Source organism: Kwoniella bestiolae, chromosome 2 (assembly GCF_000512585.2).
Source record: "Kwoniella bestiolae CBS 10118 chromosome 2, complete sequence".
Classification (NCBI taxonomy): Eukaryota; Fungi; Basidiomycota; class Tremellomycetes; order Tremellales; family Cryptococcaceae; genus Kwoniella; species Kwoniella bestiolae.
The window spans coordinates 2,226,379-2,248,018 of NC_089242.1; the positions used below are offsets into that span (position 1 = coordinate 2,226,379).

At 47.3% G+C, this 21,640-nt stretch overlaps 10 protein-coding genes and 1 non-coding gene across 11 annotated transcripts; 6 read left to right on the plus strand and 5 right to left on the minus strand.

Moving 5' to 3' along the window:
* Positions 1-112: 112 nt before the first annotated feature.
* I302_103978 (uncharacterized protein) lies at positions 113-2,389 on the minus strand (the record flags this gene model as incomplete). The annotated part of the gene is made up of 4 exons (XM_019189343.1): positions 113-291; positions 441-1,820; positions 1,935-2,206; positions 2,295-2,389. The coding sequence occupies 4 exons, from the start codon at positions 2,387-2,389 to the stop codon at positions 113-115; spliced, it is 1,926 nt and encodes a 641-aa protein (XP_019048905.1).
* Positions 2,390-2,933: 544 nt separating this feature from the next.
* I302_103979 (uncharacterized protein) lies at positions 2,934-3,257 on the plus strand (the record flags this gene model as incomplete). Its single annotated transcript, XM_019189344.1, has 1 exon — positions 2,934-3,257. The coding sequence occupies one exon, from the start codon at positions 2,934-2,936 to the stop codon at positions 3,255-3,257; it is 324 nt and encodes a 107-aa protein (XP_019048906.1).
* An 851-nt stretch (positions 3,258-4,108) lies between these two features.
* I302_103980 (uncharacterized protein) lies at positions 4,109-4,944 on the plus strand (the record flags this gene model as incomplete). Its single annotated transcript, XM_019189345.1, has 4 exons — positions 4,109-4,244; positions 4,312-4,524; positions 4,595-4,657; positions 4,730-4,944. 4 exons carry the CDS (start codon positions 4,109-4,111, stop codon positions 4,942-4,944), a joined length of 627 nt encoding a protein of 208 aa, XP_019048907.1.
* An 849-nt stretch (positions 4,945-5,793) lies between these two features.
* Positions 5,794-6,210, plus strand: I302_103981 (uncharacterized protein; the record flags this gene model as incomplete). Its single annotated transcript, XM_019189346.1, has 1 exon — positions 5,794-6,210. One exon carries the CDS (start codon positions 5,794-5,796, stop codon positions 6,208-6,210), a length of 417 nt encoding a protein of 138 aa, XP_019048908.1.
* Positions 6,211-6,586: 376 nt separating this feature from the next.
* I302_103982 lies at positions 6,587-6,702 on the minus strand. The gene has a single exon (XR_010655456.1). It is a non-coding gene; the product is annotated as a 5S ribosomal RNA (ribosomal RNA).
* Positions 6,703-8,087: 1,385 nt separating this feature from the next.
* Positions 8,088-10,154, plus strand: I302_103983 (uncharacterized protein; the record flags this gene model as incomplete). The annotated part of the gene is made up of 6 exons (XM_019189347.1): positions 8,088-8,326; positions 8,407-8,526; positions 8,581-8,646; positions 8,730-9,483; positions 9,547-9,846; positions 9,912-10,154. The coding sequence occupies 6 exons, from the start codon at positions 8,088-8,090 to the stop codon at positions 10,152-10,154; spliced, it is 1,722 nt and encodes a 573-aa protein (XP_019048909.1).
* Positions 10,155-10,519: 365 nt separating this feature from the next.
* On the minus strand, positions 10,520-13,514 carry I302_103984 (uncharacterized protein; the record flags this gene model as incomplete). The annotated part of the gene is made up of 7 exons (XM_019189348.1): positions 10,520-11,548; positions 11,618-11,848; positions 11,920-12,015; positions 12,072-12,110; positions 12,173-12,445; positions 12,587-12,840; positions 12,941-13,514. The coding sequence occupies 7 exons, from the start codon at positions 13,512-13,514 to the stop codon at positions 10,520-10,522; spliced, it is 2,496 nt and encodes an 831-aa protein (XP_019048910.1).
* A 457-nt stretch (positions 13,515-13,971) lies between these two features.
* On the plus strand, positions 13,972-14,996 carry I302_103985 (guanylate kinase; the record flags this gene model as incomplete). Its single annotated transcript, XM_019189349.1, has 3 exons — positions 13,972-14,016; positions 14,188-14,411; positions 14,603-14,996. The coding sequence occupies 3 exons, from the start codon at positions 13,972-13,974 to the stop codon at positions 14,994-14,996; spliced, it is 663 nt and encodes a 220-aa protein (XP_019048911.1).
* A 305-nt stretch (positions 14,997-15,301) lies between these two features.
* I302_103986 (uncharacterized protein) lies at positions 15,302-17,176 on the minus strand (the record flags this gene model as incomplete). The annotated part of the gene is made up of 8 exons (XM_019189350.1): positions 15,302-15,378; positions 15,455-15,573; positions 15,644-15,844; positions 15,943-16,239; positions 16,365-16,538; positions 16,620-16,724; positions 16,814-16,968; positions 17,054-17,176. 8 exons carry the CDS (start codon positions 17,174-17,176, stop codon positions 15,302-15,304), a joined length of 1,251 nt encoding a protein of 416 aa, XP_019048912.1.
* Positions 17,177-18,524: 1,348 nt separating this feature from the next.
* Positions 18,525-19,414, plus strand: I302_103987 (cell division control protein 42; the record flags this gene model as incomplete). Its single annotated transcript, XM_019189351.1, has 4 exons — positions 18,525-18,571; positions 18,630-18,700; positions 18,788-19,182; positions 19,352-19,414. 4 exons carry the CDS (start codon positions 18,525-18,527, stop codon positions 19,412-19,414), a joined length of 576 nt encoding a protein of 191 aa, XP_019048913.1.
* A 508-nt stretch (positions 19,415-19,922) lies between these two features.
* I302_103988 (uncharacterized protein) lies at positions 19,923-21,449 on the minus strand (the record flags this gene model as incomplete). The annotated part of the gene is made up of 4 exons (XM_019189352.1): positions 19,923-20,092; positions 20,163-20,662; positions 20,727-20,881; positions 21,012-21,449. The coding sequence occupies 4 exons, from the start codon at positions 21,447-21,449 to the stop codon at positions 19,923-19,925; spliced, it is 1,263 nt and encodes a 420-aa protein (XP_019048914.1).
* Between the last annotated feature and the right edge of the window lie 191 nt (positions 21,450-21,640).

The window sequence follows — 21,640 nt, forward strand, 5'->3', positions numbered from 1 at the left end:
ACGAATGATGCATTCTACAATCTATAGTCTACAAAGTATCTACACAGGGGTCACATACGCACGCCAAATAAACCATATCTCAACTAAATCATTGCATTGGAATCGCAACGGCTCAACACAACTTCCCGGCAATCTCCTCTCCCAACTTCTTAACCTCCTTCTTCTTCCACCCCCTGCTCTTCGAGTAAATCATATCTTTCGCACCCAACACCTCCAACAGGTCCTTGGTATCGCTCTCATACCTAGGCGAAAGGTAGATGATCATAGCTAGAGCAGCTAGTAGTCGATGGGCTAAGTGAACAAGCGATGATCAGCATACCTTCCAATTCAGATCAGACCAAGGCCAAAGGCAAATGACAATGCCAAGACCAGAGATAACGATCCGCTATTCGAACACGGTCGACTGGGATACAAACACAAGTAAACAAGAAGTAACTCACAGACATCCTCATCCCCCTCCCTCCCCACCGCCTCAACCAACGCACTAACCACCTCCACCTCCCAATCGACATCCAAAAGCTCATCCCCCTTATTCCTCTGCCTCCACGCCCCAGCATTTACAGCAATCCCCGCTGCAGAAGATCGTACGCTCTGATCGGGATGTAAGAGCGATTCCACCAATATACTAACCACCTTCTCCTGAATCTCCGTATGACCCTGAGGAGAAAGGATGAGATTATCCAGTTCGTTCGACGCTAGAAGGTTGGTAATTAACCTTAGGACAGTGAGGAGGAATGGCTTGGGTGTATCTTTCGGTCCGAGCGATGCGAGGGTCTGGACTGTTAATTCTAGTATACTGCTTATGGGGTCTGAGGTGGAAGAAGCTGTTGAAGAGGAAGGTCGTAATTTCATTGCCAATAATGATGAGATCTTGGGTTTTAACAATCCCACTCTCCAGAGATCAATCACGGGGAACGTCTCTTCAGCCTTCAAAGTTCCCAATATCCCTTCGGTAGACTTGATCCAACCTTCCACCAGTTCTTGTAAATCCCTACCATCAACACTCGCACCTTCTAAGAGGGGTATAACCTTCTCCCTCAAAAAATACAGATCATCTTCCCGTCCCTTCCCACCTAGGAATCCTTCTAATTTCCCCAACAGAGCAGGGTAGTTGGGGGTATTACTCGCGATTATAGGATTGGAAGGCAACCCCTCGATGGAAGGTAAGAACATCTTCCTATGTACATGACTGGGAAAACATTCTTCCAAAAACCCTTCCACCCTCCCCTCCAACTCTCGCTTACTTGCTCCCTTCATTTCTTCTTTCTTTTTACCATTTCGGAAAAACATGAACGTCGGAGTAGCATGTACACCGTACTCCTGAGCCAAACTTCTACCTTCCCCAATGGACAATTCAACTTCCACAAACCTCGCTCCCTTCACACCATAGGTGGAGGAATGGACGGACGAGATAGTTTCGTATATAGGTTTGATCGCTCGACACGGCGGGCAGGTGGGGGTATTGGTGAAATTTACGATGACTGCGGGGTGTTGTTTGAGGATGGAATGGAAGTGCGTCACACTGCTTACGAGGGTCAGAGGGGAGGTCTCGGGATTAGGCGGTGTGGAAGAGGAACCATTAGCTGTTTGTTGGGACGCTCGAGCAGCGACGGATTGGAGGAGGGCCGATGCCAGTGCTGGAGTTGAGGTGCCCGATGCTGAGGGTGTAGATTGAGGTTGATTTTGAGGGGTGACGCCCGGTTGAGAGGGTGAGGGACCGGGAATAGGTCGTTCGGAGGGTGCTGTTTGTCTAAACATTGCGTCTATCTGGGGTCGCATAGCTTGGCCGAAGGGGGTCGAGAGGAATTCGGCGGGGAGGCCTGGTGGTACAGAATGATTAGCTTGATCAGGCAAGACCGAAGAACCAAAAGTGCCAAAAGTGATGTATTTGAGTGCGAGGTAGTAGATATAGAATAGTATAGGGATTAGCTTACCACTAATCCACTTTGGAATCTCCTGTCCAGTCAGAAACCCCACCACATCCGCCGTAAAGTGATTACAGTTAAACTCTATCAAATGGTATTTACTCGGAGTATACATCTCCCCGAGACTCTGGATATACTCGTTAAACGTATCTTCGTCGATGTGCGTTTCCCCCACATCTATAATATGCAGTGGTGGTCCATGGTGTGTCGAACCTGGATGGGAGGTTAGGATACCTTGGCCGTAGAATATCTCGCGGTTCCATGCTACCACTGATGTGTGCCTATTCAGCATCAACGATTAACTACACAGACTTCTTCTATTTGCTATACTTGACAGTAGGTATGTAGAACGAAGCGGAGTTGACTCACCATATCCCATCTATCTGCTTGCCTGTCAACATCAGGGACATCTGCTTGGCCAGACCACGGGAGAGGTCGTACACGTAGAGTTGGACTTTAGACATGGCGTTGTGAGTAGCCCAAGGTGCTGTGGAAGGGGAGGGTGATAAGATGAAGAGAACAATGGGATACTACCTCAGTCTAAGTCTGTTGATGTCAAGATAACTACAGAGCTGCTCTGACACTGTCGTGTCGTTTATAGTAATACAGTCTGCACGATGCTGATCTTTTGTCAACATCTTTGTTCAACGCTTACGACCGAATATCAAGGCACCATATCACCAGCAGTGGCAAATTGTGCCATGTGGTTCTCACATGTTAGACCTCTACAAGCAGATCGAAATGACCAAATCATCGTGACTAACTTTCTCTCGGTGCATCTTCTCGGTTCACGCTTATGCATCCATTATACGCTTGTATGAGTTCCTGGTACATCCTCGGCCAACGATCAGATGGATTAGATCTTTGAGGGATTTCGGTATTTCCCTACTTCGTGAACATACAAGCCCTACTTCGTGAACATACAAGCTCATACAAGCTTGATAAGCACTCTTGGGTTATAGCTTGCCCAAAGTGGAGGATGGAAAGTACGAGTACTCAAATGGCACGATGGATAATAGCTGTGTTGTGTCCGACCTCGCTAATTTATATAAGCTAATCTACGCCCAAGCTACCCTTCAATTCCTCCTCATAAGCCACGGAAAAGAAGGCTTCTACCTAGGCATATTAGGCGAATTCGACTTCCACGATGCCACCCTCGCGATCGGTCGACCAATGATCCAACATCACCTCGGTACTGGTACCAGTGACAGCGAACCGACTACATTTGCTCACGAGAAGATGAACAGGTATTATGGTGGATCATACGCTATGGGTACTAATTCCCGGGGAGTAAGTAAGCGAGCGAAATCTATCGGATGGGTACCTAAATAAACGGATTTGGAGGGATTATGGAAGTATATCGAGTGTGAGACTTTTAGGGTGTATAGAACGTTTGGGAGGGAATGGAAGGGGAGGGAATTGGCGATTTCACAGCAGCGAGGTTAGTGGGGTTGTATGTAGCATGGATGGAGGGTGTGTGTATATGACTCGGAGGGAGAGTATCCGATCTAGAGATGAAATTACAATGAACGAGTCAAAGGGTTTTTTTATGTGTCAACTGAGAAGGAGAACCCTACATGGACAAAAGCCTTTGAAGAGAATCGAAACGTCCAGACAGGGTCCGATCGATTGGTGTGTTTCGGAATAATTCATAGACACAAACCCGATTTTTTCTTGCCTCAGGAACACGCTAAAAGGAATGAAAGCATTGGTCACCATATACAGCATACACTTGCTTTGTCCTTGCCATATGCTGCATGTGTTTCGTCTCTTTGTTCTTTGTGCTTGATACATACACACCTGCTCCAGCACTCCAGCGAAGGGCTCAAGGCATCCCGTCCATTCTACTGTATATACCCCCTGTGAAATACATCCCCAAGCTCAACCGCACACCAAGCCCTATACACAGACACTCACGCACTGACCACTTTTGATTTGATGGATGTTTCATGTTCGACCCAATCCCAAAGGGATGCATACATACACAGCCTATTTAGAATGTGATCGCACTCCTTTCTTCTCTTTCAGATGTATACATACATACGCATACTCACACTAAACTAACCTACTTTGACACTTCGTATGTCCATATCATAGACTGATACCTCTCACTTATTCGTTCAACCCATCACACGATCATTCCAGACTCGACCCACCTTCAAGATCCATCAACAATCCACACCATGCCCCGCCTCTCGCGAACGATCATCCTCCCCCGAACGAGCTACTTCCACCCCCTCCGACTAGGACTCAAAGCTACCCTGGTAGCTAATCTACTGATATTGGGTCATGTACTCCTAACTACCTCTGCGAATGCCCGTGAGTCCTCTCCCTCTATCATTCGCGATTCGTCAAGCTAACACTTGCTCCGTGGGTGATGATGTAGCAATTCCAATCCACCTCATCCCCCTCCTACCTAAAGCCCTCTCAACCTTCTCCGCCCTAATCTTCCTCACACTCCTATGGATCACTTTCACCTTGATTGAGAATTGCGATATTCACCTGAAAAGCTGTCCCAAAGAGGCAGAGAAGGGTATGGTCTTTGGTAAGATGTGGGTCGAGGGGGCAAGTCAGATCATCGTATTGGCTTTCTGGACGGGTGAGTACCTACATTCCGACCTATCCCCAAGATGGAGATGGAGAAATTGACGTTATGCGTCGTAGTGTAGATTACTGGAAAGAGGCTCAAGTAATCATGGAATCCTTCTCCCATCACCTAGCAGGGGAATTCAGTACGTACACGTCAACCTCCCTTCCACCCAACGAAGATGATGACTTGCTGATACATCAACGGGTACACCTAGTCCTCCTTCCCCTGACTTTCTTTTCCATCATCCTATCCCTCATCCTACTCAACTTGCACCTCATCACCTCCATTGCCCTCTTCGCCAAGCGGGAGGGGCTCGCGAGTCTTAATCGGGAATTATGGTGCGGTAAGACTGGATGGTGGGTTGGTAGAGTGCAATTGGATAGGATTGTGGAGTATGATGTGGAGCAGGCGGGGGTGGAGAAGGCGTAGATACATGGTTAGCTTCATACCCTCACCGTTTCTGCATAAGGACATTTGCCATCACGAACTAGTATGTATATTGCCTTTGGACGATAGGCAAATCATGATGCAGCGGGACAGACCATTCCCCCCTGAACAGTACATAGATCGCGCACAGTGAGTGACGCTGGTCAGACTGTGGTACTTGATGACAGATGCACTCTTGAGCTCTTCAGACTTCTATGTCAGTAGTATGTTCGCACACACGTACATGCAGGTTGAGAGACATGACATTGTGATCCTCGTGCTCCAGCAATTGCGTAGGCCATACTTCCATGCCGATGAGTACTGTAAGAACCCCAAAAGGTGGTCTGTGTCCTGTCTTTGCTGTGTTCACTTGCGAACCAAGCTACTTCCCTTTGGTCGCCATATGAAAGCATAATATCATATGCATGGGTTGTACCATACTACCGTTATGAACTGTACAATGGTTCAAGTGGATACGCGGTTCGTCACGTACATCACAGTAGGGAAATGGTGACTGTATGATATGTACACAGCGATGACCTGAACAAAAGACATTCATCACTGCTCAATCGACGGTGGAATTGCGCATTTACTCATGTGACAGGCTTGAATGACTTGCCCAATAACAACCCGTCTACCATAAACATAGGCCCGCCATGACCATCAAGCTTCCTCTGATGCGCGGAGGTTTGTTGATCCAGCTGAACGATGAATCCGAGAAGGCAGGACAACGAGGGTTGTGAAGCCTCCTTTAGAGACAGTCTTCGAATTGTGATTTTTGCTTTATCCTTGTCACTCCCCATACATTTGAGAGCCTTCTTGGCGACACTCGTGTCTTCAAGTCTAGAAGCTATGCAGACGATCTCTCAAGGAGCTTTCGGTGCCAAAGGCTTGCGACGAAGTCGGAGCCTCTCCAGGAGGATCTTGCAGTCGTATAGGAAACACATATCGATGATACGTTTACATTGGGGCTTCCCCATTCCAATCGAGCTGGATGCAGACGACCTTCGCACGCTCCTCAGTTTCCTAGATTTCGGCAAGCCAACCGAGCCCACGTCCATCGCTGACTGGAAGAAGCTTTTAAAGATGAGCGATAAGTTTGATTGCCCAACCTTGAAAGATCGAATCAGGGATAACGCTAAGCTCACGGCGTTCGACAAGCCTTGGGAGTCTTTCTGTCTGGCGAGTAATCTGAACGACGAGGAATCAGCGAAGAATACTCTGAAGCTCATGGCGGGAAATATCGATGCGAAGGATATTTGCCTTTAAGAAATCTGTTCGAGTCTTGCTCAACAAGTCGCTATGCCGTACCTGTTGGGATTGTTCCGGGCTCTCCTCCCACAAGTGCATTTTACCAAAGATTGGATACGTGATTTGAAGACTAAGGATCCCGTCCAGTGGAATGAAGTGACAGAGATATTCAGTCCTTCGACTTAGGTGGGTACCCAGAATCAGAACGACACTGTGTTCATGAGGTTTTTGACTGTGAAGCGATCTCTAGTCGGTCTCGAGAGTGATACTGCCGAGTGGATTTACGAAGCTGTCGAACATTGGCCTGGTCATGTTATATCACTTATGGTGACTGGTTGACATTCATAACGCTTTCTGCATGCGCGGCCCATCCGAAGTAGCATGGATCAAAAAGAACTACAGCACCCAGGATTCCCAAGTCGTCCCCGACCTTGGTACTGACTGAGCGATATCCAACTTAAACTGTGCAGAGCTAACGGGATGCAGTGTTTCATAGATTCTATAGCCGTAGATGAGAAGTTTACTTTTTCGCCGTAGTTTCATAGGCTTGGCTAGCCGCCAAGTGGAGTGCGTGAACGCTCACTTGAGAGCTTGCGATGCTTCGCCAGGCACTCTAGCATGATAGTCGGGATGAGGGAGGCCAATCGCCGTAAAGCTATTCATCATCTTCAGCCAGTCCATCCGATCAGTGGAATCTGCAGATCCCCTTGACATAAGGGGGTAGTTGATCAACATCCCTTGACCCGGTAAGGTGGAATTATGGCATCGCGTGCAATTGGCAGGATTGATGACAACTACGGGAATCAACAGAGGGGTACTGTAAGCGTGTTACAGTGATTTGCGGCGCCAGTCAGGCGACCCGGATTTTTAAGGTTTACGGCAGCCCGACGTCATATGTCTAATTCGTGTCCTGAAAACAGAATTACATCTGCTTCGTACCTTTGGATGAAAGCGCATGTTTTCGCTTTCAGCTTCAGGTTCATTTGAGAGGAAGAAGGACTGGACTCCATAATCCTGACAGGGATAGCGTCTGGCTTTAACCTTCTTAGGATAGGTGAACATCGATCTGATATGATGGGCGAAGATCGGAAATCAAGAAACGAAATCCACTGGAAAGCATGTCTTAAAGCTAAATGTATGATGGGGCAGTAGAAATGAATTCACACGTTCAGTACAGCAAATGCAGCTCATGCAGTAGCTTGGCATGAGCAAATGGCATGATATGCTTGTTCTCATGGCAGGACTAGAATCTGGCGCCGTCCAGCCTTGTACAAGTATGGGTAGGCCAGCTTGACATGCACTGACTGAATCGGTGAAATCGTGACATATGGGTCATGGACTACCGATCCGTGTGTAACCGGCGATCGATCATGAGATATATGTCATTTCACGGGAATCACCCACTATGGTTATTTCTTGTTTGTGCACGATTTTAAGCTCTGGCGTAAGTCGTTGTGCCTTGTCTCTTACAGTATCCTCATCTTTCTCTTCTCCCACATGTACTACTGTAGTTCCTCTTCAGCGCCGAGAGAGAAACATGGCTCGCACACTCCCTATTCGGAGGACCAATAGGGCAGCCGAGGGGACGATGGACCTCAACCTAGGGAGTAACAATGGGTAACCAGGTAATTATGTAACTCTACTCTATCAGCGATCGTCCTACCTATAAACAACGAGCGAATGATCAAAATCCCGATCAGACCCATCCGATCTTGCATAAACATATATAAACAAACAAAGATAGTTGAAAATTTCATTTGATCGACATTACCTATTCTCTTTTTCTTCATCTACCAGAATTTTGGGTAGACAGATTAATTCAGTAGGTCAAATTTTCTGTCTCTGTACTGCTTGCAGGTAAGAGAAGTCCCTGACGCCATATCGATGTACTAGAGATGAGCAAGATCGAAGCGAACAAAACACTTGGAGTAGCGAATGAGGGATCGTTAGCTCCTTCTGGTGCCGCTCCGCCAACATACCAGAATGCTGTCGGACAGGAGGAGAAGGGTACCCTCCATCACAGCGAAGTACCAGTCATGGACGGTCGAGGAGATCTGAATATTGCAGACATCCTCAAAGGATCAGCGGCAAACCCGCTGAGCACATTCGAGAAGAAGGCTGCTCTGATCAATGCGTGAGTAGACTTACCTGGGTGACTGAGTTAGTGAAGCGTGATCGATCGAGTCCGCTTACTTGCGTACTGTGCCATTGTAGCGAGCTTGATCTGTTTGGTTTCGGTAGATACCAATGGTGTATCTGGATGTTGTGTGGTTTTGGATATTTCCTTGATTTAGCTTGGGCTCAAGGTGTCGGTCTTGCAGCTTCAGCTATCTAGTGAGTACCCTACTGTATGAACCACCGGATCCTGCTGATTTTTGGGACATACAGTCAAGAGATGGGTGTTCCAGCCGATAAACAGGGTGTGATCTTCTCATGTGCCAATGCAGGTCTTGCGTGAGTTTTTAGTCTCTCCCCACTCCTGATGTATCCCTGTCTTCAGTCCTTCGCTGATCGTCGTGCTGCCTTGTGCCTTGCAGTGTCGGTGCTCTCGGTTTCGGTCTTTTGGTAGATATTATCGGTCGAAAATGGGCCTTCAACCTTACCTGTCTAATCTGTTCGATCTTTGGTCTCCTCCTCGCCGCTCCTAAATATAACTACGCTGCCATCTGTGGTATTTACTTCCTCGCCAGTATCGGTCTGGGAGGTAACATCCCCATAGACGCTACTATCGCTTTGGAATTCGTTCCCCAGAACCGACGATTCCTCGTAGCATTGCTATCATTATGGCAGCCCGTTGGAGTAGTTTTCGCCTCCGGTATCGCTTATGCTACAGCGGCTAAATACAGGTGTGCCCCGGGGTTGGATTCATGTCATAATGTTGCGGAGGGAGCGGCTTGTTGCTCCGTCTCGTCAAATATGGGTTGGAGGTACAACTCCATCGTACTGGGTGGAGTCACATTGGTCATCTTCTTCCTCCGATACTTCGTGTTCAACTTCCACGAGTCACCCAAATTTCTCTTAGCCAGAGGTCGAGAAGCTGAGGCCATCGAGGTCCTGCACAAGATCGCCAAATTCAATAAAGCCCCCGCACCTACCTTGACGGTCGCGCATTTCGCAGAGATCGACGCTGCCTCCTCGACATACTCGAATGACACAGCCGTTCAGGCCGGAGGAAAGCTTACCCCCGCAGTAGTTATCAAGAGGTTCTTCAGGAGTTTCAGAGGATTGAAGGGTCTCTTCTTGAACAAATTACAATTGTTCACTTTCTGTCTCTTGGCCGTCGCTTATATGGTGAGTCACCCAGCCAAACGATGTGTCATACAGCACGTATACTAAATATGCTCTTGTCACTAGGGAGACTACTGGTCATTCAACTTGGCCGGTTCGTTCCTTCCCCTTATCCTCCTCCGAAACAACGTCTCCAGCGGCCAAGAGACTGTCACCGACACATACAGGCAGTACATCTACATCTACCTCCCCGGTATCCTCGGTGCGGTCCTTGCCTTATTCTCCATTCAACTTCCGCTGCTTGGTAGGAAGTGGTCTCTAGTGTTCTCAGCGGTATGTCAAGGTCTCGCCATGGCCATGTACACCCAGGTGAAGACTACTGCAGGGTACGTTGGATTGAACGCCTTTGAATATATCATGCAAACTGTGAGTGAACCTCTGTACCACGACGACCTCGTAATCGGCCTCTGATCATGGGATCATACAAATAGTATTTCAACGCCGTCCTGTACGCATCTGCTCCGGAGCTTTTCGACACCGCTTACCGAGGCAGTGCGTCAGGCATGTTATCCTGCCTGGGCCGAATCGCCGGTATCGTCGCTCCCATAGCAGGTCAAAAGCTACTCGCGACGAGTTATTCGGGTATCCTGTGGTTGGGAGCCGGTGGTATCTGGCTATCAGCCTTGACGATGGTATTCTTACCTGTTGAAATGAGAAACAGGCAGATGTTTTAAAATGGGTCGAGTCGATCTGTCCGATCCAAACAATTGCCAGATGGCGTCAAGCTCGAGGGACATATGCCTGTTGCGTGACTTCCCCTGCCTGGGTTCAACTTTTCGATTTTCTCTCAAACAATATAAACAACATAATTTAGTCAGCATCAGTTCACAAATGCGTCAAGGGAAGGATATGTGTCTCATATGTAATTCTCAGATCACTTATGTGAAATGAGAAAAATAGCTTAGATACACGTACATAATCAGCTATGCATTCGCTTTCATTGCTCTGTGTGATCTATAAGATCTAACCCGGACTACAAGAATTACATACTACACAGAAAGACATCTATCAAAGCATCCTCCACCACGCAAACCCTAACTTACAACCCATCCAAGAAAGCCGCATCGCCTTGCACCTCTCCATCCACCGCCCTATCCTTATCATCATCATCATCATCATCCTCCGCATTGCCCAGCTCAACATCATCCGTCGAATTTACAAACTCGTTCCCCTCCAAGCTCAACGAATTATCCAACATCAACGTCGAGGTTGTGTTGGTATCCTTCGGGAAAGGTTTACGTCGTTTCGGTACTGGCGTAGCTGCCCCACCTGGAACTTCAGATACCGACCTCTTACCCAGTTTCCTAGCTCGCATTGAGGATCCGGGGGAAGGTCCCACGGAATGTTCGCCTATCCCACTTAGACCGGTAAGGGGGTTAGTATGTGTAGGTATGGTGAATGCAGTTTGTATAGGACTGGTCGACGAAGTAGGAGCAAGTGGGTCTGTGTTTGGTGTAGAGGATAATCCATTTAGTCTGTTGAGAGCTAGGAACGTCGTATAATCTCCTTCACCTGTGCCGATGGGATTGGTCGTATCGCTACTTTCACCTTGAGGCTGAGGCTGAGGTGTGATACTCAACTCTACGTTCAGCGTCGAATTGTCCAATATCGACTGATCGATTTCAATAGCATCATCAGGCTTCATCACCCTATTATTGACCTCTTCCACTTCATCCGCACTCAGAACCTTGGGATCGGATTTGTCTTTAGCGTCTTTCAGCTGCGATTTCAGCGATGTATATATCCCCATGGACATCACATCGGGAAGACCGGGTAGAGAAGTATCTTCGTCAGGAATAGGCGGATTATCATATAAACCCTTCGCCCATTCTGGGTTCTCCTTTTGTACTGTTTCATCAACGTGAAATTTGAATAGCACAATCCCCTGGGCCCCAGCTATGGGTAGTCCACTTGCATCTTTAGGCCTGATCGTAGGGAGGGTGGATCGATCCCAGAGTTGAGAGGGTAGATGGAATGTGGGATTGGGTTGCTTGGGTCGTCCCTTCTTGCGCGCTCGGGCAGTCATATCTGCAGAGTATACGTCGAGGATGATGAGGAGTTGACGAGCCTGCGCAGCAGGAAAAGAAAATGAGCATTGCCTCTGGGAATATACCTAAACGGAGAGTTGGGGACATACCATACTACTCAACCAGAACTGATCGATCACCTCGTGCGCCTCTGCCGCTCGACTCCCACAGGCCAACTTCCTATACGCCTTCCATTCTTCCTCTGTGTAATCTCTCTTGGGGTCTGGCGAATCTTGAGTAGGAGCAGCGAAGTCGATCGTAAGAAGTGTACGATACAATGCACGGAGCTTGCACACGTTCAGAGGGGAAGAGTCGAATGCTGCTAGTCGACGAGCAAGAAGCTGATGGAAGCGAGAATCTATAGTAAGCTTTTGACACGCATCGGCATAGAGCTGCGATTTCAGAAGCTTACAGATTGTTGTCGCCTATACGTGTTCTGTTTCCTCCTCGAGATTTCATCCCTGTGTATCTCCCCTCTTTCTCGATGCAGTTGTTCGTCGTATCGTTTCTGCCAAATTTCATTAGCTCGAATGCTTATCTTCGGGAGAGAGGCACTTAACTCACACATAGTCTGGTCCAGTAAATATGTACCGAGTTGGTGATCTGTGACATCATCTTGATGTCAACTATCACTCTCAACATAACGAAATTCATAGCAGACCCACCCTGTCAACATCGATCTCAGGTTCGTCGTTCAATACCCCGCCCTGCCAAGCCTCTATGCAATCCTGTACTACCTGATCGATAAATGGTTTTACCGAAGGGGCGTTCAGTTCAGATTTGAAATCTGGTCTGAATTCATCCACCCCGTTTATCGAGTTTTCAGCTTTGGTAGCTTCCGATGTTGGATCAGGTAATTCACGAGAGCCCTTGGAATCGAAGTTGGTAACTTGGTATTCTACCCCCAGGCGCCGATTGGCTTTTTGGTGGACTAGGTGCTGCCATGTAAATGGATATGGTTAGCGATTAGCGTATCCCCGTAGGAATTGATCGAGGTAGAGAAGTTTCGGCAGTAAGACATGATGGCAGATCTACGTGAAATGAAGATATAGTATAGTAAGGTCCAAACGTTCACTCACCTCAAGTTTGATACTCCTCTTCTTCCTTCCTTCAACCCCACCCAGCTGATATCCCGCACTATCCTGCTGCGACTCTTTCAGAGCTTGTAGTGATGCCTCTGCGGCAACTGCATGGCCTTGTTGTTGGTTCTGCTTATTCGATGACTTGGGTTTCCTCTCTTTCTTACCGGCTGTCAATGCGTCGTAGCGGGATTTGAGTGCATCGTATTCGGATCGAAGGACGAAAGGAGATTGGTCTGAGATTGCTGTAGTGACTACAAGGTAAGTATCAATCAGTCAAATATTCCATGATACCAATACTGCTATAGCCGGGCATAGACCTATACGAGTCAGGGAGGTAGAGAGATCACTTACAGGCTGATATCAAATGTTGATTATCCTCCGTCCCTACGACCCCATCACCTCGACCGAAGAACTTCAACTGATCATTCAGGTTCTTTATCAATTCCAAATTCTTCTGATTATTTTCATTCAAGATCTTCAAATTCTTCGCCAAGTTCTGAATCGCATTGGGACTGTTCAACTCGTCTAATATACTTTTATCATTCTTAATTTGGGCATTCAACGAGGATAACCCTTTCTCAACAATGGTAATTATCATCTGCGAAGTGTCATTATCACTGGTCGATGTTTCTGCTTGTGCTTGTTCTGGTACTTCCTCATCATCATCCTGATCATGTACGTATCTCTCCAACGTATCTTCATCGACCACATCCCCGTGCGTGTGGGTATTGACAAGTTCCTCTTCGCCTTCTACACCATCGGTGGTAGTATGTGCATGAGCATGGGCATGTGAATTGGAGGGGTCATTGATGACTGCTCGTAACGATGCCAAGACCGCTTCGGCGGCGTCGTCGTGAGTGACTTGATCGTCGTGGGTATGTATATGGGTGTGATCGTGGCCCAGGTCGAAGGTGTGGTCGTCCATTTTGGATGGATGCCCAAGGGTGGACTTGACAGGTGGAGGGAGGGTGGGTGGATGGATGAGTTGGATAGGTTAGGTGAATGAGGATGATGAAATGTTGGAACAGTAGGCGTGCAGGTGGAATGAGAAGATGGCGACGAAGCTGAGCTGATAGCTGGAAAGGGTACCAGATACTCAAAGTGGGCTTAATAATTAAATTATCATTCGATGTGGCACTTTTACTTTCTCCTGTTTGTTGACGCTTTGACCGTCTGACGCGAACAGCAGATGCAAAAAGTTGGATCAAGCTGATTTGATCTGTGAGCGGAAGCATGGATCCTCCATAAACACGATCCAGCTCAATCATCCTTCGAACATCTTCACCATACTTCTACCTACCCTCATAAGAACCGCTGTGAGATCAGCTAGACCCACTCCTCTCAACTCACCCCCCCATATCAGGTTTATCAGTAATATCAAAATGTCTGGTGCGCAAACACCCATCAACCCAGAGGTACTCAACAGGGTGAGTGGTTGTCCCAGCATGAACACTCACAAAGACGAGCACGACTGACATCCACAACTACCTATATTCCCCTCCTTGCACTTGGTCTCCACGCTGTTTACATCTATCACTCTTCGTTCGCAAATCATTCCCTCATTTTTCCCTTCGCCTTATATTTCCTTAAATCACTAGCCATTGGTGTGCTGCGGCCCCTCCGGTACAGGCAAGTCCACCCTCCTCAACAAACTCTTCGCAGACCATCCAGGACAATTCGGATTCTCCGTCTCACACACCACCCGGAATCCCAGAGCAGGAGAGGAGAACGGTAGGGAATATCATTTCGTCAGTCGGGAGGAGTTTATGAGGAGAGTGGATAATGGGGAGTTCTTGGAATGGGCCGAGTTTGGCGGGAACTGGTGGGTCCAGTTTCGAGTCTACAATTAAACGAAGTCTAGGTAGCTGACATCTCATCCTATAACTTTGTTCTTCCTCTATTATTTGATGCTCCACCTGTTACACGACACTATTCGATTGCCCTGTCCACATCGTATAAAAATATCTTAAACGATATATTTCACCTATACTTTATCCTCGCCCACCCACCCAGCTACGGCACAACATTCGCTGCCCTCACCGCCCTCCACCCCAAACGATGCATCCTCGACATCGAACTCCAAGGTGTCCTCCAACTCCGCTCCAAAGCACCCCTCCAATCCCCGCCCCTCAACCCCGTCTACCTCTTCCTTGCTCCTCCAACGATAGCCGAGCTGAAGAAACGATTATCCGGCCGAGGAACTGAGACGGACGCCTCGATCAGGAAGAGGTTAGACGCAGCTAAGAAGGAGATTGAGTATGCCCAGGAGGGGAAACATGATATATATCTTGTGAATACTGATTTGGGGGTGGCGGGAGATAAGTTGGAGAAGGTTGCGATGGGGTATAATGGGTGGGAGGAGTGTGGGGATAAGTTACCTGATTTTGATGTGAAAGAGCTGGAGTAGGTTTATTAAGGGGTCGGAGCATATTTGCCATGATTGCTTACTCTGTTCCAATACTGGATGAAGAATTCTTGAACCCACGGTGGGTGAACAATCATATATATTGGCAATGGCTAGATCTGTCAATATATTATACTGGGTTTCAGTTTATACATATCCTAGATCATACCATATATGCATGTTGATATGTTCTCACTGAGATAATCACGATACCAAATGACCCAAGTATATGCAATTCCCTCCTGTCTATGATTGATACTGTACGAGCACCAAACTGAATTCCTATCGGACCTAGACCTCACATACGACTACACGGGCCTAGGCCACGCTTCGCCTCTACTTCCATTCGGTCCGCTCCGTGGCATACCTCCTATCTCGGGTTCATCTGTTCGCGGCAATATACCTCAGTATGTATCCCATCGGTGTTTGCGACTTGTTGTCAGGAGAGAACACCAACTCACCAACATCCAAAGCACCCAATTCCTCCGCATGAGCAGCTTCCTCCTCTTCCTCCTCCTGCCGTCTAATTGCATCCTGCTCTTCCTCGTCTATATCGTCTGCTCCCTCCTCATCGTAGTATCTACCATACGACAAACCAAATTAGCTGACTTCCTCTAAGAATATGACCAGGACACATCTAGCCAACTCACCTATCCTCCCTTTCATTCATTGGATATGGTCCAAATGGATTATCCCCTCCACCTCCGCCTCCCCTTCTCCGCGACGATCCACCAGCAGATTGATCCGAAACATTCATATCTTTCATCAATCTCTCCAATTGCGCTTTCTTATCTGCTTCCGTCTTTGCTGCTCTTTCCGACGCCAGTCGATCCAATTCAGGTTTATAGTCGCTAAGCGATTTAATAAAATATAAATCAGCAAGCACCCCGCAAAAGGGATATCAACTGAACTCTGATAATGGAAAAGAGAGAAGGAAAATATCGCTCACCGCTCATACTCCTGCCTAGCCTCTTCAACAGCCTCGAAGAACCCCCTCATCCCCTCCCCAGTCATCGCGCTTACCCCCACCGCTCTCAGATTATTATAAAACTCCTCCAACACCAAACACATGCTACTCATTAGACTATTCATATAACTGCTTTCACCATGTTCGTTCCGGCCACTATCGTTCAGGGCAGCCTGGTAGGCTTCGAAATCTTTCATCCAATCTATGGCGAAGTCGTGAGGCTGGATATCGGTTTTGTTGAATACTATTATGAAGGGGAGTCGGGTTTTGTACAGGATCCTGCGGTGTTGCAGAAATAACAAAATAGATTTGGATCAGCTTGTCTGATCACATTTCAAGACCGAGGGCGATAGTAGTGCGCAGAAAGAGGATTGGGATTGATCATATCATAAGCCGACACTCACGAGCAAGCATACAACATATTACTCATAAACGTAGCTGGCGCAGTGGTCCTCGGTGTATCAACCACATACGCCACGACGGTAGGTAAGGATGATGCAATAGCATCAGTAATGATCGCTCCTGAAGCTGACCAAGTGAAGATTTCTATTTGACCGGGAGTATCGACTAGGATGTATCTGATTTAATTCACCATTGTTTGTTCAATCAGCTGATGAGGTTCTCTGATGCAAACGACAGCTGAGTCATATAGTACCCACTCAACATCTTCCGCCCGTTTCTCCACATATCCCAATACCTGGTCGAATTTCGTCGTAAACAGATTCAATGCTGTAAGAATACCACCATTCGGACCTAGGTTATACCTACAACAAAACAAGTATATTATCAGCTGACAAGGACTTTAGTAGAATATTGCTAAGCTGAAACGAGAAATATGAGCGGACAGACGCACTGTTTCATCACCTCCTTGTAATCCACCGTATCTCTAATATCTATATTCGCAGAATAAGGCATATGCGATACCGCCGGATCAAGGTTCAATATATATGGTGGTGTATTACGGGAATGTAAGTGCGAGTTTAGTCGTTGCATGAAGGTGGTTTTGCCCTATCACAGCGGGTTAGTCAGTATGATTTTCTCGACAGACCAATGACATGGTATACAAGATAGAGGGAAGATGAGGCGGACTCACTGATCCTGCCATACCTATACATATTATCACGACGGGCTGTTTCTTGCTTCCTTCTGCTGCGGTACCAGTCGAAGGTCCAGCTTCAGCTGTCGATGGCGGGGGTGCTTGCGTAGTTTCTCCCATTATGCTCGTAGGCCGATGCGAATTGGAGATGTGTCAATGAAAGTGTGAGATGATGTCAACGAATGTTGTTCAAGTTCCAAACAAAAACAACAACATGAGCCCATTCGTAAGCTTGACTTTCCAACTTTTGTATATCATGTGAATCAAACCGGACACGGACATGCATTCGATCTCCCCTTTAAAGCAGCGCTTGATTTGCCACCTGAAATCAAATACCGTATATCCGCTTACTATCGTACCTTACTTGTATTTGACTGTGCTTGTATAGTGTTATGAGCGGGAACAAAAAAGGGGGTTGTGAATTGAGAGATAGACGAGTTTCATATCACAGGTCCAAGCGTAATGTTCCTAATTAGCCATTACGAATGATGCTCCAGGGTGAATACAGATGAATCGTAATGATACTAATCAAGCACGCGAGGATGAGCCTTTGTTAGCCTCTCCTCTCTCATAGCAGTGTTGTTGAAATGAATTGGGAATGGATGGATCAATCAACCTAATCTCACCCATCTATCTAACAACTTCCCTTCGATACATCTATACCTATATCCAATTCATCTCAGCCATTCCGACACGAGCTTCAAGCAGATTATCGAGTGCCATTCGAACGATAGTGCATACTGTTGGAATAGAGGTGATCGCCAATTCAAAGATCTTTAGACCGCACCGAGCAGATATACAGGGGTCGTCATAAGGAAAGAAATCAGTCAATCAACTTGGCACGTCGATACTCTCATCCTATATACAGGTGAGTGCTGTTCATCATCCTGGAACCTCTGTGCTATCATCGACACCCTCGTGCCCGTCGCCTCCTTGTTTCTCGTCGGCAAACTATGGTTCTTTCGTTCAACAAGCCACCTTCTCACACTATATTACCCTCCTTGACCCCACATCTCACCCATCATTCTGCTTTGCCTCTACCTCTGCGATCTGCCCATCCAGACAGAGTACTTGAAAGAAACATTCGCATCTTGCATCTGAATATAAGCGTAGCTTTTAGAGCGCGACGAGACTGTCTCCCAAATTCATACCGTTCCTACGCTTTGTGCGTTCGGGTAGTGGCGTTTGTTATTGTTTCATCTTGCACAGTGTGCAAATTGGAGAATTGGATGAATCGGTCAAACGAGTCACTTTATCCATCTGTGTTATCTCTTTTGTGTTTATGTGTTTACCGCTTGATCAAACAACGACGGACTCGTTATATAACATCATAATCGCTTTCCTTTATATGTCATATCTCGCGTTATTCCTCTAGTGCTGTGGCTATGCTCTGTTGACTTTACTTGGCTGACTCGTTTTGTTATTGGGTTCTAGCATCTCTCCTCGTCTCGATAAACAATAATCCACTATGCAAACCATCAAATGTGTTGTAGTAGGTGATGGTGCCGTCGGAAAGTGAGTCGGCCATCTGATCAAAGTAAGAGCGATGCTGACAGTGATTGTCGTCGTGCAGAACATGTCTTCTGATCTCCTATACCACCAACAAATTCCCCTCGGAATACGTTCCCACCGTATTCGACAACTGTAAGTACTATCTGCTGTTTTGCCCAGTCCGACCTCTTCATAGTCGACCTCAGCTGATCATATTCATGTATTTTTGGGGTCACATAGACGCCGTTACAGTAATGATCGGTGACGATCCCTACACCCTCGGTCTATTCGATACAGCCGGTCAAGAAGATTACGATCGACTCCGACCCCTCTCCTACCCTCAAACAGACGTATTCCTCGTCTGCTTCTCCGTAACCTCTCCAGCATCTTTCGAAAACGTCAAAGAAAAGTGGTTCCCCGAAGTACATCACCATTGCCCGGGTGTGCCCTGCTTGATCGTTGGTACTCAGGTTGATCTGAGGGAGGACCAAAATCATTTGGAGAAGTTGCAAAGACAAAAACAACGACCTATCTCCACGGAGCAGGGTGAGAGATTGGCGAGGGAGTTGGGCGCGGTCAAGTATGTGGAGTGCTCGGCGTTGACTCAGAGAGGGCTGAAGAATGTTTTCGATGAGGTGGGTTTCGGCGTCTTTTTCAGCTACACTATCTTGTTCCTATATTCGAGTCCGATTAAGCTCTTTCTCCATATTTACGACATATATCATCGCGTCGCCTTTCCTGCTTTGGCACACCGGGCAATCTCATCACGAGGCATCAGTCGCTAATCTCCCCAATCTGATACAGGCTATCGTCGCAGCATTAGAACCCCCCGTTACGAAGAAGAACAAGAAATGCGTGATATTGTAAACCACCCCTTCATCACGCTCTCCTGTTCCCTTCTTTCCTCGATTCCCCCCCTCTAGATTATTCGAAATGTAGATATGATTCACCAACCTATCTCTACATATATACCAAGTACCCTCCGACGCCTTATTTGTCTCTGTCATCTCTCTCCCTCTTCCTTCCATCTCTGTGCAGGAGAGACCATATGATATGGTCCCATTTTACCCCTTTGATCGATTCAGTTCGCTCACATTTGCTTGATTGGATTTGGATTTGGATTCTTTTTTAGATCATTTACTTTACTTTGATGATGCCCTTTTCCGTATATTGAGATGCGACGATGTACAAATTCTGGACCCATATGTAGCCCTGGCCCCGGAGGCTGTCAAGGCCGGACTTGGAGTGGAATGATCAGCGTTTCGACTGTATGAGCCAATTCCTTGCCTCATGTCAAGTGGTGCATGTCATATAACGCGTACAACAACAATCTTGGAGCTGATGCAGATGAGGTGGATACTCCAGTATTATTTGTCTATGTCTGTGATAATATCTGTTCTTGTATCTTTGTCTCGCACCCGACATCGTCATACAGATCTTCCAACGACCACTTCGGTCTCAACGGCAGATCGTACGGATCAGAGATGAACGATGGATCAGATTGGATCCTCAAGATCGCCGTCCAAGCTATCATCGCTGCGTTGTCTAGTCACCCACACAAAGTTGATTAGCTTTCGCACCCCTCTTTGGGTATAAAATGACGACCTGCACTTACCTGTACAAAGTGCGATAGGGGGATAATACAACTTCATCTTCTCCTCTCCTTCTGCTTTACCCCTATGTATCTCATCTAACATCTCTTCCAGCCTTTGCCTTAGGTACAGATTACTAGCAACCCCACCACTAATCACCAGCCCACCGATATTCTTCCCCGTCTGCGCATCCTTGGACAAAGAAGAGATGGTCTGCCTCAGCTTGAAAACCAGATGACCCACCGCAGCCTCCTGAAACACTCTACTATACTCCCTCTTCTCACCTTCTCCCAGCTCCGTATTTCCGATACGCCGCTGGAGGGAGGATAGTATACCTGCGAATGAGAATGCGCGTTTATTGACTGTATCATTGGTCGAAAGCGGGATAGGCAATGGATCGAGGGGCGTGGAGTCGTAAGGCGGTAGAGGGGCTAACGAGGCGTGATGCTCTAGGGTCGCACCGGGGGACTTGGTAGGTGAGTGGGGGAGTTGGATTAGTCGGGCGGCTTTTTCGAATACGTCTCTGTGCGTAAAGGGACAATTCTATCAATATCGGTTTGTCCCAATATGGGAATCGTTGGACCCACCCGATCTTACTGTCCAGCGTATCCAGTAGGATCTTGAACCGGTCTTGTTCCTCAGCTAAGACCAATTGCGTATGTCCTCCTGAGACTAGTAGGATTAGGAATGGGCATTTCGGTGGGCTCGGTTCGGTCAAGAGAGGTGTAAGTGCGTGAGCCTGCTACTGATTCGAACGTCACGGACAGCATTAGATAAACAGTCCTTCGCCCCTCGAATCCTTCCACCATCAGATCAAAAAGGTGTTGATCTAATCTCATGATAGCCAGAAAAGGACAAAGACTCGGACTAACCATATGATGTACACCCACCAACCTCTTCCCCGTTCCCGCCGCAAGACCCTTCGCAGCCATCTCCCCAATACTCAAACACCCTCTCATTCCAGGTCCTCGAGTATACGCAATCGCATCCACATCGCTTATACTTATCCCAGACTGCTTTATACACCGTTCAATGGCAATAGGTATATTCTTATTATGAGACGACTGAGCTACCAGGGGATGTATCCCACCGTATAGCGAGTTTTCGGAGTGTTGAGAGATAGTTACGAGGGATAGGATTTGGCGGTTGGAGGTTACGATGGATGCTGAGGAATCGTCTGCGGAGGATTCTATGCCTAGGACTGTTAGTGGTTTGGTCGAGGGTGAAATTATGAGGGGTCGATATGCTGTGATTGAGCGAGGAGGGAGTGCTCGGAAAGACGACGTGGTGGGCCGCAGTGGGAACTTCATATTGTGTGAGATCTGTCCACCTCCTCATTGATGATGACGGTACGAACAGAAGGATATGTTGTAGAAAGCTGAGCACGCAACTTATATCGTAGATGGACAACTTTGTGATTGCTCGGTTATGAAAATCCCATTAAAACCGAACACACAAATCCCATATCTTAGCACCATTTTACGGATCATTTGCCATTCTG